This window comes from Zingiber officinale, chromosome 1A, assembly GCF_018446385.1.
Source record: "Zingiber officinale cultivar Zhangliang chromosome 1A, Zo_v1.1, whole genome shotgun sequence".
In the NCBI taxonomy this organism is placed as follows: Eukaryota; Viridiplantae; Streptophyta; class Magnoliopsida; order Zingiberales; family Zingiberaceae; genus Zingiber; species Zingiber officinale.
In genome coordinates this window covers 11,092,988-11,106,271 of record NC_055987.1, presented here as the reverse complement: position 1 = coordinate 11,106,271, position 13,284 = coordinate 11,092,988, and the positions used below count along the sequence as shown (strand labels likewise).

The 13,284-nt window shown below is 33.6% G+C and overlaps 1 protein-coding gene across 3 annotated transcripts; it reads right to left on the bottom strand.

The window, feature by feature from the left end:
- Positions 1 to 811: 811 nt before the first annotated feature.
- LOC122018657 (RNA pseudouridine synthase 5-like) lies at positions 812 to 12,867 on the bottom strand. 3 transcript variants are annotated; one of them, XM_042576055.1, is made up of 14 exons: positions 12,591 to 12,867; positions 12,441 to 12,498; positions 12,322 to 12,349; positions 12,166 to 12,212; positions 10,622 to 10,712; positions 8,444 to 8,624; positions 8,160 to 8,247; positions 8,003 to 8,084; positions 7,123 to 7,198; positions 6,965 to 7,032; positions 6,242 to 6,311; positions 2,149 to 2,227; positions 1,924 to 2,012; positions 812 to 1,055 (listed from the first exon to the last, which is right to left on the bottom strand). In XM_042576055.1, exons 1-14 carry the CDS (start codon positions 12,736 to 12,738, stop codon positions 1,006 to 1,008), a joined length of 1,155 nt encoding a protein of 384 aa, XP_042431989.1. In that variant the 5' UTR covers positions 12,739 to 12,867; the 3' UTR covers positions 812 to 1,005. The 3 variants fall into 3 exon arrangements, with proteins under 3 accessions (XP_042431989.1, XP_042431981.1, XP_042431995.1); XM_042576047.1 differs by having other exon boundaries at positions 1,919 to 2,012; positions 12,591 to 12,864; XM_042576061.1 differs by having other exon boundaries at positions 1,919 to 2,012; positions 12,327 to 12,349; positions 12,591 to 12,635.
- Positions 12,868 to 13,284: the final 417 nt, after the last annotated feature.

The window sequence follows — 13,284 nt, the reverse complement described above, 5'->3', positions numbered from 1 at the left end:
TTTCGTCAAGAAGATCCTAAGAAAAAAATGTTTAAGGAATGACAAGGGGTCACGAGAAAGAATGTCGAGCAGACATTTAAGGTGCTCTAACTTGATGGGCAATGTCGCAATGATCATAGATCCAGGACGATTTTGTATAAGGATAATTTGAAGGGCATCATGTATACATATATTATTTTGTACAACATAATTATTGAGAATAAGGAGATGTAAGAATCAATTGGTCAGATGATGAAAAAGATCCTCCATCATAAATATTTCAAGTTACATCCAAAAATTTCAAGAATACCTTCAAAAAAATTGCAAGCTATATAATAATCAACTGTATTATCAACTTCGAGCCGACTTGGTTGAATATATATAAGCACGCTACGATTGTAATTCGTAAAAATATAATTTATTAATTGTGATATATTTAATTATCTTATGCTATGTTATATTTAATTATCTTATATTATATTTAAATAATTTATATAAAAAAATATGAAACCTATAAAAGAATTGTTAGAGAGTTTTTTTAATAATAGAAAGATGAAATTTTTTATTTTTAACGTGACACATATACTCTCTAAATTTCATGTTATCGAAATCTGAGTCATGTTAAGAAATGTACTTGATTTTTTTTCATAAATTGGGCATGGAAAACTCCCATTGGTATAACTCGATATGAAACGTGGAACAGACTGATTATAATAAGCAAAGCCATTGTTTAAATAGTGGTTTAAAGTCTAAACCACGACGCAGTAGTTTTCATATTCTGAGCAATATCAAATAAGGTATGCCATCCTTCAATAGAACAAAAAGATATGGCTAATTTGAGAATGAAGCGGTCATAATTCTCATAAATAAATATACATAAAAGAAATTACATAACCATCCTCCAGCAATGATTGACATTTGATGTAATGACCAAAGCTTATGGAAAATTTCCAATAATTGAGAGCAATGAGTGAGACATGTTTCAAGGGCTGCATTGCTTGCACTGATTATATGTTTTGATGTCGCTCAGCTTCTGTCTGGAGGAAGGCAGGCAGTGGAGCAACAATTTCTACTCTCTACAAGGAAAATCAAATAAATTAAACCAATAATACAGTCAAATTGCCAAGCTTACCAGGATGCATGGTATCAATAGCATATCAGTTTAGCTACTTGCAAAGTTCACCAAAGATGCAAAATAATAGAGAAGAAGCCAATACAAAAATGGCTTGTTTAGATTCGCCAAAAATTTCTTGGCGATATCTGGTAAATTGCAAATCTGCTGAGTTACTGGCATAACTACCTTGGAATAAATTTCTTAAACTCACATTGGAAGTAGTTAATATTTTTCAAGATCCAGTGACCTGAAGTAAAATTTTACTTCAGGAATCACCATTCAAGTGTGAACTAATCTGGTTGATGACTATACTATCACCTTTAAATAAACAAAATCTTATATAGTCCTACCCACATACAATCCTAATATAAACAAACGTGTTTGCTTTGCTTTAATCTGGCGACTGGTCTGAGCCATAGTCATATACCTGAGGCGTGCACAGGCTCTATGTCATGCAATTAGATAAACTGCGAATGCCACTATTTTGTTTTGGCCTGGTTCTTGCTCAGAGTGACAAGCACACAAACCAGCAGGAACTTTTAACGTACTTCCGACATTTATTTAAGAAACATTTTAGGGATCAAAACATCGTGTTTTGTTCAATCAATCAGATGTATGTTACAAAACATGGAAGTTAGATTGTTGATTTCTCTATCATCTTAGCATAAACCAAAAAACTGCTAGTTTATGTTCTCTAGCATTTCTAATATTTCAAAATTTCTGCTAAAGAGCATGGAGGTTCGAGTGCTAATACCATACAAATGTCTCCCATAGATAACCTATTTCAAGGTATCAAATGATCAAGAAAAACAAGTAAACAATTACCTTACTTGTAATTGGATGATCAAGGAAGAGCTTATGTGCATGCAAGTAATAACCACAATCTCCAGGTACAGCTTGCATTGGCTTCTGATATCCCCTGAGGGAATAAAAACGATAAAATCATAATAAAAAGCATATATTATAAAAAGGTAAACGAGAAATCAATAAATCATTAAATTATCTCAAAACCTCACAGTTTATCACACACATTATAAAAAACAAGACTGACATACCCATCATTCGCAAAACAATCACCGATAGACTCTGACTCAAAAGCTTTAGGTTGCCCACCAATGTCATAAAGAGGATCACCTGCTTAGTTGTGACAAAAGAGCATGTCAAATTCATACCATTGCGATGAAAATATAAATTGTTTAGTAAATGCTCTTAGCCAGCATAAACCTTGACAAAGTGCCCAAAAAACGTTCATCTTGCTTTAAATACCCAAAACAAATACAGAACTCAGTATTGAGGTGATAATAAAATTCGATATATTACAATTCTCTCTTATGGGCACTGATAAGGAATTTTATAAATGGGGTCATTGTTGTTGGGTGTCTGACCTCCCCGAGCCACTGGATTAGGGCAAAATATCTCAGTGATTTACTATCTTGCCGTGGGGCTCGGCCTGGGATAAGCAAAATCACATTTTGCTCAAATAAATGGGGTCATTGTTTGGGAATTTTCGATCAAGAGTTTTTTTTTTTTTTTTGGCACGTGTGCATGCATTTGCCACATAAGCATCAACACAAATAAAAAAAATATAAAAATAAATAAAAGGCTACTCACACCTACAAATATAACAACAACAACTAAGCCTTATCCAACTAGGAGGGATTGGTAATATGGATCCTTCTATGCCATTGGGCTCTATCCTCTCTATTATATCATCATTTATATTTAAATAAATTCTATCTTGTTTTATTTTTGCTAACCTAGCCTTTTTTTTATCTTCTTTTTCCTCGTTTAATATGGACATTTGTCATAATTTCACATCACCTAAGATAAGCATTTATTGATTGTCTAAGTAAATGTCCGTACAATCTTAAAGGTGGCTCCCGAAGTTTTCCTTCAATAGTGCAACCCGACTTTCTCTCTAATATTTTTATTTCTTATCTTATCCATCCTTGTATGTACGCACATGCATCTTAACATCCTCATTTCTGCAACTCTCATCTTCTGCTCATGTACTCGCATCATAGCCCAACATTCAGTTCTATATAACATAGCAGGTCTAACTGTCTTTTTGTAAAACTTACCTTTAAATCTTAGAGGTACTTTACGATCACAAAAAAACACCTGACGTTATCCTCCATTTCAACATCCCGCTTGTATTATGTAAGACATATCTCTCAATTCCTCCATCCTTTTGTATAAATAATCCTAAATCCTTAAAACTCAACGACTCATCATCTCATATCTTAACAATTATCTCATTACATCTAATATCATTAAATTTCATATATTCTGTTTTTACTCTACTAAGCCTAAAATATTTTACTTCTAACATTTCCTACTAAGATTCAAGTTTAGCATTTACTCCTTCACGTGTCTCATCTATCAAAATAATATCTACAAACGACATACATCGTGGTATTGTATCTTAGATGTGTCTAGTGAGTCCATCCATGGTTAGTGTAAAAAGATAGGACTTAGAGTTGATCCTTGATATACCTCTATCTCTATGAGAAACGTTTCGATTAATCTGCCTGAAGTGTTCACTCTTGCCATTACATTCTCGTACATATTCTTAATTAGTTCAATATATGCTATACTAACACCTCTCTTTTCTAACGTTCTCCATATAATTTCTATCCTAAGCTTTTTCTAGATCAACGAATACCATTTGTATATTTTACTTTTGTTCTTGATACTTTTCAATTAGTTGTTTGAGAAGATATATAACTTCTATTGTCGACCTCCCAAGCAAAAATCCAAATTAATTTTCGATCACCGTGTTCTTCTTCCTTGGTCTTTTTTTTTTTATTACTTTCTCCCAAAGTTTCATAGTATAACTCACTAGTTTAATACTCCTATAGTTTGCACAATTTTGTACACCGTCTTTATTCTTATATAAGGGAACTAGAGTACTTACTCTATTAGACATTTTTTAAGTTTTCAATATCACATTGAATAACTTTATGAGTCATTCAATACCTTTCATATCTCTATCGAAATATCTAATCCAACTACTTTTCCATTTTGCATCTCATTTAAAACTTACTCTACTTTTGAAATTTGAATTCTACAATAAAAATTTAAATTTCTATACTCATTTGATTTACTTAAATTACCTAAAGTAAATTGGTTATCTAAACTTTCGTTAAAAAGTTGACGAAAAAACTTCTTCCTCGCTTTTTTATTTCCTCATCATTTACTATCTTATTGCATTTATCTTTAATATATCTTATTTGGATAAGAACTTTTGTCTTCCTCTCTCTCGCTTTAGCTATTCTGTAAATATTTCTTTCCCCTTCTTTTGTATTCAATTTTGATATAAACATTCAAAAGTTTCATTCTTAGCTTCATTGACTGTTTTCTTAGCTACTTATATTTTTTTTAAGTTTTTCTCATTTTAAAAGCATATAATTCCTTATAGACTATTCATTTTTTCCTTCACTTTATCTTGCACTTTCGCATTCCATCACCAAGATTCTTTACTTAGTAGTGCATGTCCCTTTGACTTACTCACTCTTGGTTATAGTTTTCAACTTTGATATCATCTTATTCCATGTCCTATTCGAGTCGATGTATATTTCTTCTAATACTTGTAATCCTATCATGTCCTTAAATATGTTTTGTTTCCTATCCTTTAACTTCCACCATTTAATTCTAGGAGTTGTGCATATTTTCCTTCTATTGATACTGTGTTTAAGGCGTATATCCAACACTATTAAATGTTAGGTAGTTAAATTTTCTCCTGGATTAATAATGCAATCTTTACAAATCTTTCTATCATTCTTCCTAACCATAAGAAAGTTAATTTATGATTTATTATTCTCACTTTTGAAGGCGACCAAATATTCTTTTCTTTTCTTAAAAAACGTATTAGCTAGTATAAAATCATATGCTGTCGCAAAATCCAATATAATTGCTCCTTCTTCATTTCTTGTTCCAAACCCATAACCCACATATTCCTCATTTACTCACACCTACAGATCTGATATGAAACTATTCATCATTTTCACTAAATGGCATTCAACATAATGAGGAATGTTCAATACTGATTCCAGAATTAGGAATCATGGTTAGGAATAACAACTCAACTATAAGAATAGAAAATGCCTATACTTGATGTGTTAGCCTATGCCAATTAACCCATGTCTTCATGACAGTCTACAAATATAGAAGCAGATTCTGGAAGTCCAACAATGCTGCACAAAACACTTATAACCGCTTATTCAGATTGGAAAATTTGATTTATTAACTGAAAAGGCTAATCCCAAAGTGCTTATATCCAAGTTAACGCTAGTTCATCCTTCAAGACTACATACTCCCTTAATTAATTCACAATTTTCCATGTGGACTGATCTGAGGTGTCATCTCGCCCACAAATTTGATGTTCTAATCAAGGCCCAATGTCTAACTATCTTAGCATTATCCTAGTCCATAACATGTGAAGCCCATGGTGGCTCAACTGTCAAAGGTAGCTGTCCAAAAATTTGAATAAGCCTAGGACTATGTATGCTCTAATACTGTGTATAGCAATCCACCCAAAAAAGCAACTTAATTATCTGTTGGCAATTTTTTTTTTCTGCACTTGAATTTATTGTTGCCATACCAATAAATGGACTAACATGAGACAATTGTACTCTTACAAATGTTCATTCTAACTACTCTGCAAGTGATCAGTTGGTGGCTTTCTTCAATTGCTTATTTCAGAATTTAAGCTATTACAGATTAACTAACTACAACATTACCCATTATCTCATTCATCGCAGAATGAAGACTCCAGTTAGCATTCTTTTTTCCTTTAACAATGTGCAGTTGATAATGTTTATGAGAAACTCAGCATCCCATATTCCTCAAATTGCCAGGATCACTTGGCAGAATTTTACTTTTGAGGAATGTTAGCGACAACCTAACAGGTACTAAGGACCCAAGGTAGAAGGATAGCAAATGGAATACCCCATGTCGATGACAAAGGAATGCCCCCACACAGTAGAGTCTAAAAACTGAAATTCTTGAAATGTGTATTTCAACAATCAACAAAATTATAGCAGGCAGTTAAAAAGTTAATTACAGCTTATTTATATTGGACAAGGAAGTAAGAAGCATACAACTTAAACTCCAGCACAAACAAAAAGAAGTTCAAATGTAACGCACCTATAAGTGGATGGCCAACAAATGCAAGATGGATGCGAATTTGATGTGGTCGACCAGAATGGATCTCAACCTTTCAATATTCCAAAGGGCATATTAAGAAATCATAAAACAATTGTAGCTAACACATGTCAGGCTAAACTATCTAAAAAAAGGATGATTCAATCCATAATATCTTGAAAACGATAAGCATTTGGCATTGCACACATGGAATAGAATGGTTCCTCTACAAGTAATATAGTTCAAATAAATAATGCAACAAAAGAATTAAGACTTAAATATCAAAAATCAAAAGGATAAGATATGAGAGAAGTGCAATAGCAAGAATGAGCTCTCTAGCAATAAGTGAGGTAAATGAAAGTATGCTAATGCTCACATAAAAAGAAATAATATCATAGTTCATTCACTAGTAAAGGAACATAATTTACTATATTTGCTACTATTCAGCCCCTTCCTCAGAATTTCCTGTTTTCTACTATACAAGCAAAAGCATTAGTTATGAAAAGTAAACAGAGACAAATGATTTTAGGCTGCTGATATGCATTGAAGAAGTTAAGCATAAGCCCACGGGCAAAAAATTAATAAGGATACACTCTGAAGCAAAAAAGATAAAGAGGCTTCACTAATTCAGTTCTCCACATGTAGTTTCAATAATGCAGATTAGCTTTGATGAGGATAAGAACATAGGAAAATATAGTAAGTAGATCCTGAGCATATGTAATATACCTGCACCAAAGTTTGGTTTCTCTGATCATCTCTTTCAAGAACTTGCATTCTGCTCAGTGCTGGCTTCCCTGTGTACAATTTTACCATTCAAGATGAAAAATCAAACAAATACTTCTGAAGAAAATAAAACTGATAGTCTGGATCAGAAAGAAAATGACCCGATGAAGAAGCTACATAAAGTCCCTTCATTACTCCTGGATAATTGATTGTACCAATGGGCTGCCTGATTACCAACTACAAAGGAAATATTGGCTAGTGTTAAAGAGAAAACTTGCACGTACTTTACCACCAGAATCTTGACATCAATAGACTTCTCTCAATAAGTTTCATTTGAATGACTAAGAACACATAGAAGAACAAATAACTCCTCTATTCCATGTCAAAAAGATATCCTTGTTTCTGCTAGAGAAATGAAAACAGAGTAAAGTTCCCAAAAATGCAAAAGAACTCATAGTAACACAGAATTCCTGGAAATGTTGACAATATTTATCTCCTACCAACAACACTATGGCAATTCTGTGATATATAAAACATGTTATCCACATGTTGACAATATGTATCTCCAAAAAAAAAATTCAAGAGGTATGGCTATAACTCCAATTTGAATTAAATTTATATAAAAGATGTCTTTATGGAATATAACAATAAAAGTAATATTTATACATTGAAGTCATTGAAGGACATATACATATAAACAAATGCAACCCAATTCTGACAAGATACTAAATTTGAATGACTTTCCTCATTATAAAGCAACCTAGACCTCTCTCTAACAATGCAGGATAATAACTCAGAGAGAAAAATGAACTGGCAAAAAATGGTTTTACCTAAATTGTTTCCTACAAAAGCATCACATACTAACCATAGGCATCAGAGTTTTTCTTACACAAACTCTCAAACATATTAACAAAAATAAAGCATGAACAATAGGTTGCTAAAGAACACTTTTATATATTCTTTAGCATAAATTGTTCATTTAAGATTTCAATCAATATCAGAATACACAAGAAAAAAAGTATGCTAGGCGAACAAATTCACCTCATCTTTTTTAATAATACCACCAACTAATGCTCGATAGTATTTTGAGATGTTTCGTTGTTTACCAAGCTCCATTTCACCCCTACAAATGCATTAGTTCTTGATGTGCTAAAAACACTCAAATAAACAAAGATATCCAATAAAAAATCTGCCTAACCTGTCATCCCCAGCAAATATGGCACCACTAGCAAAATAAGCCGCAAGACGACACTTAGCAAGTTTTGTCTTAGCACAAAGCAATATACCTGATGTATAGAATCAATTACCTTAAAAGTGATTAAATACTTCTCAACTTGCCACACTGACAAGTAACAACAGTAGTCATAACTTGGAAAGTAGTTATTATTCTTAGAATAGTCAAAGTACTAATCAAATGTAGGCTATTACACATGCAATCTGTAGAATCTGTATAACACTATACATGGACAAACTAAATTAAACCTGATGTGCCCCTCCCCAATCGATGTACGGGAACAGGATGAGTTTCTTGTGACTTTGATCTTTTAGAACTGTTACATGCGAGAAAATTCCATTCTTTCCATTTAAGCTGCCTTAGAACAGTTCTCTGCTGAAAAAGGCCTCCAGGTAGAACTTGCAAACCTGACGGTTTATTTAAAGCAACCTAAGAACCAAAGAAAAGGAAGTAAATACACCTTTTTGCATCATGCAGTTCCTGTTCTATAGTTGCATCGACAATAAAAAACTGGAACCTAAGTGAAGGTCCTGCTCTTATGAGAAACAATATTACAGGAGAACCATACAATCCACTATGTTTAAATTATAAGCAGTTATGACAGTAAGACTGCTAGCAGTATTCAATTAAAGAAGGCAATTGGTTACCAATAGACCTACAAGGATAACACTAGGGATGGAGTATTCAAGTCAGAAGGCCAAAAAGCAAAATTTGCTATCTGATGGGTCTCCAAGTTCCCTTGCCTATACACTTGGAGGATTCTTCAATATGTTCACATGATCATTTGTCGCAGTTAGGTCAGTTGAATAAAAGACCTTCATCAGCTAAAATTTAAAAGAAGCAAAAGCTTAAGTATGCAACTGCTGGATACAAAACCATGAGAACAGATTCAAGTCTTCACACTTGAAATCAACAACTCCAATGCATATATGATGACTTCGGACAAACTATAAGTTTGTCCATGCTCACAATCTATCAATGAAGCCCCTATGCCATTAGTTTAGGTACTTATAACATTGTGATAGTGTTACTGACTATCTAGCCATTTTAAAAGGATTTTCTATGTTTTGTTCAAATGTTCTATCAGCTTATATAATGGACACATGGTAGGACTAGAAAAAGAGAAATGAAGCATAAGAGAAGATAAAAGCAAACTAACCAACGGATCCAGAATATATAACATTGCTACTCATATCATCATTTTATGACTCTCTAATGTCAGAAGATCAAGTTTTCACTTTAGATTCATAACTGGATCCTAACCTTTTTCACTTTCCAGAGGCATTAGTGATTGATCTCATACTCTACATAATCTAACTAAAGAAAGTTTTTGTCATCTTGTCAAATTCTAGTTGAATCCACGAAAAGAAGCAGCTTAGTTAACTTGAATAAATCCAAGAGCTTGTTAATTTTCCTTGCACTTGATATGGTGAAGGTATCAAGAAGCATGTGCAATATGTGGAGTACATGCAATCTACATTAGAAATTATTTATACTGAGAAAAATTCTTTAAGTGTATATACAACAATGTATACTGATCAACCTATCCAATCCATAATTACATTGGAAAATAATACATGTAATCATACACTTGAAAAAAATTATGTTTCAACAAACTACATTAATCAACAATGTTTAAATCATGGTTTTAAATTGCTTTCTGTGACCATTGGCAGAGAATTTACTCGATACATCTATACCAATAGCTACCGACCCTCTGTCTTAGCATGTATCAAAAAATACTAGGCTTGAAGAAAGAATAGAGTAAAGACAAAGTTCCGTGGCAGAGCTAGGTGAGTTTGCAACAAATGACCAAAGCACATGGAGGCTTTGCATGAGTCTCTCAATATAGTGAATGATGGAGTTCAGTTGCACCTTCAATATTGACAGTGGAGGTGATTAGCAATGAGGATCAAAAATCAACAATCCCACTGAGGAGAGGTGTGAAGAGAATAAGAATCATAATTGAGCATGCATTAACTAAATCGTAACTTATTACGTATAGGCAGATGCCTATGCCGTCAAATGGACTTTTTGTTTAAACATTGATCATGGTATGTGAAAATCATTGACTAAAAATAAAGAATATAAGAAATTCAGTTTTGTATAATAAGTAATTCTGTTCTATTTTAATACTACAGCAATGCAAAAGGAAGAAAGATGGACTAGGAAAATGTACATGAATTGCTTGTTACAAAAGTATACTCCTTATCTTTTAATTTCTCTCCTTCATTAATTTTGCAGTCATATCATAGAAGAACAATATTCCTGAATGATTCAGGTTTCAATAAGCTTGAAACTACAAGAGAGGATTTGTCATCTCTGACTCTTAAAGTTGACCAAAAAGCTACATTGATCTGTTGCAATAAAATTCAGGAACCTATACCAGTTACCAGATATGAAATTTAGCCTGAGTAAAGGCATACCATGTCATTATCATCATAAAGAACTTCAAGCAAGTATGGTGTGGAAGGCTCTTTCCAAGGAAGACGATGGTAAACAACTTGGAGATCATCTCTAAAGAAAAACAACAAAGCGTTAAAACAAAAAATGGTATCAACAGCTAGAGTATCCTAACTAGTGAAATCCGACTGTAGCAGATTGAGAATTGTGTAAAAAAAATTCATGGCAAGTTACAAAATGCATGCTTGTTATGCCCAAATATTTATTTAACCCATAGCCCATTTAATTGAGTTTCTATTTGAAATTTGGCACTAGAGTAAATTTAAATTGGATACAAGTGCATTGAATTAGAGTCAATTGAGTTCAAGTTGGGTTTACAGTGGATTAAATCGAATTCAGGGTTTGATTGAACTTGTTTGGGCTCAAACTGGGTTGAAATTAAGCCACATTTATGATTGCAAGATTTTGCTGCCAGATTTAGGTTCTGCCATTGTGTCATCATTAATCATGTTTGATCAAAGTTTTAGTATTTGTTTCACTACGTTCTAGCTGGATTTATTGTTTACGTAACGGATTTTGTGGACCTATTAGGTTGTTTGGTTGATTCTTCGATGTGAATTTATGCTTCATTTGTGTGCTTAATTGCTTATGGTTTATTTGACTTACTATAGACCATTGCTTCACATTGAGCCACCATGCTATGAGATAGCGGATGAGTACGAAGTGTTGAATGCAACAATATCAAACTATTGCATTATGACTCACGAGGTAGTTGTATGTATGTTTAAGCAGGCATACAGTGACTTGAACTGGGGTTAGAATGCAGAGAAATTCATTAATCACACTCATGAGTTACAAGTTGACATGCAGATTGATATATTATTAGTTTTGTGCTACACTTATTAGTCATCATTGCATGTTGTCGTACTTGTTGGTAGTTGATTGTTGCATTAGTTGTAGTGTGTTGTTACACTTTTTAAAAGATACATCAACTATTGGTGTTGTTATTACACATTGAAAGAATTTTTGTTGCATTTGTTGTGACTAGTAGGATACATTGTCACAGTGTCGTTGTACTTTTATCGGTAGTCAAATCATACATTACATTTATGTTTGCCGGATTTCTACACAACACCTTCTAATCCATTGCTGTTGCCTCCAATTTTAGGTATGGATGTCAATATGGTTATGCTAAATTTGTGAGAGTAATTGTAGGAACCCAATAAAGATTTATACTATACTAAATTATGCTCCAACACTACTAATTTTACTACATATCAGGCTACGCTGTTGTAGGCAATATCAACTAACATGTAGATTGTCCCTAGGCAAGGCCTAATGGCATGTGTGCTACATCACATTAGCGCCTACTGACATGCAACCAATTGCAGATCTGATTTTGGCATACAGATAATTAGTAAAAAGGTTGTTCCACCAAGCATGGAGGAACAAAAGGGAATGTTTTTATCTATTTATTTTATTATAAAAATACCAAATAGAATTACCTGCACTAGCTTTATGAACAAGCATGCACAAAACTTGATAAGAACTAAACAAGAATAATTACCTAAGCATGTACATAGGATCTGTAACTACCTCCCCATTAACCGTTATCTGGGAGGGAAAAAAATGAAATATGTTCAGTATACCAAAAAAAAGTCTTTCCGATGCAAAAGAAACAGAATATGGACAGATTGTATCAACACTCAGAAAGTCATCAAACCTGACCATTCTGAATCCTCTGAAACCAGCTGGACAAGGAACCAATAGAATAAATAAGACATTACTCCAAAACAACAAAACATATAGAACAACTTCCGTAGGCTTGGGAGGCCGACCAACCCTTGCAATGGTGCCGAATTCTTGTACTTGGTGGAGTAGAACTCAATCAGAGTCGTAGCTGTTTAAATCAGAGTGAGCTGAAGTATCGGAAAACCAATCAAAAGATCCAATTTCGACGAAACAGAAGGAGAAAAAAAAGGGAAACCGAACTGAGACCACTGCCGCTGGATCGGACGACGTCAGTGTACAGAAGACCTTCGTTGATTTCAGGCCAGGGAACCCCAAAAGAGTAAAGCGGCAAAGACGACGGCGAAGTCAGGTGGGAAGACGAAGTGGTGGCGGTGCCGGCGGCAGCCATCGAAGCGGCGTACGGGTACGGGGACGGGGACGGGGACGGGGACGGGAGGGAACCTAACTCGAAGAGGATGCATAATAAAGGAAGCAGCAAATCGGATCTGTTAAATGGTTTTCTACCAAACCCGTTTGTTCCTCTCTCTCGGCCCTCGGGCCTATTTTCATAAAGGGCGATTGTTAAAAGGAATGTTGAAGTTATTGGTATCAATTATTTATATCCTATCCAGAGAAGGTAGAATAATATTCTTTCATGTGGCGGTGGATATTCTAAGAGGCCAGATCACCTGTCTATAAAAATTAAATAATCATTTGTAATTATAATTACATTGATTCAGTTATAATTAATTATAATATTTTCTTAGATTTATCTTCACATCTAAATTTTAATTTAGGTCGGAATAGAAGATCGAAGATCATCCTCACTTGACGTCAGTAGCTCGGCAGACCTATCCATTGATGATGTTCGGACGATTTCCGACCATCTATTTTCATCTAAATTATAACTTAGATATAGAAAAATAAATCCAGAAAAAAATTATAACTAATTATT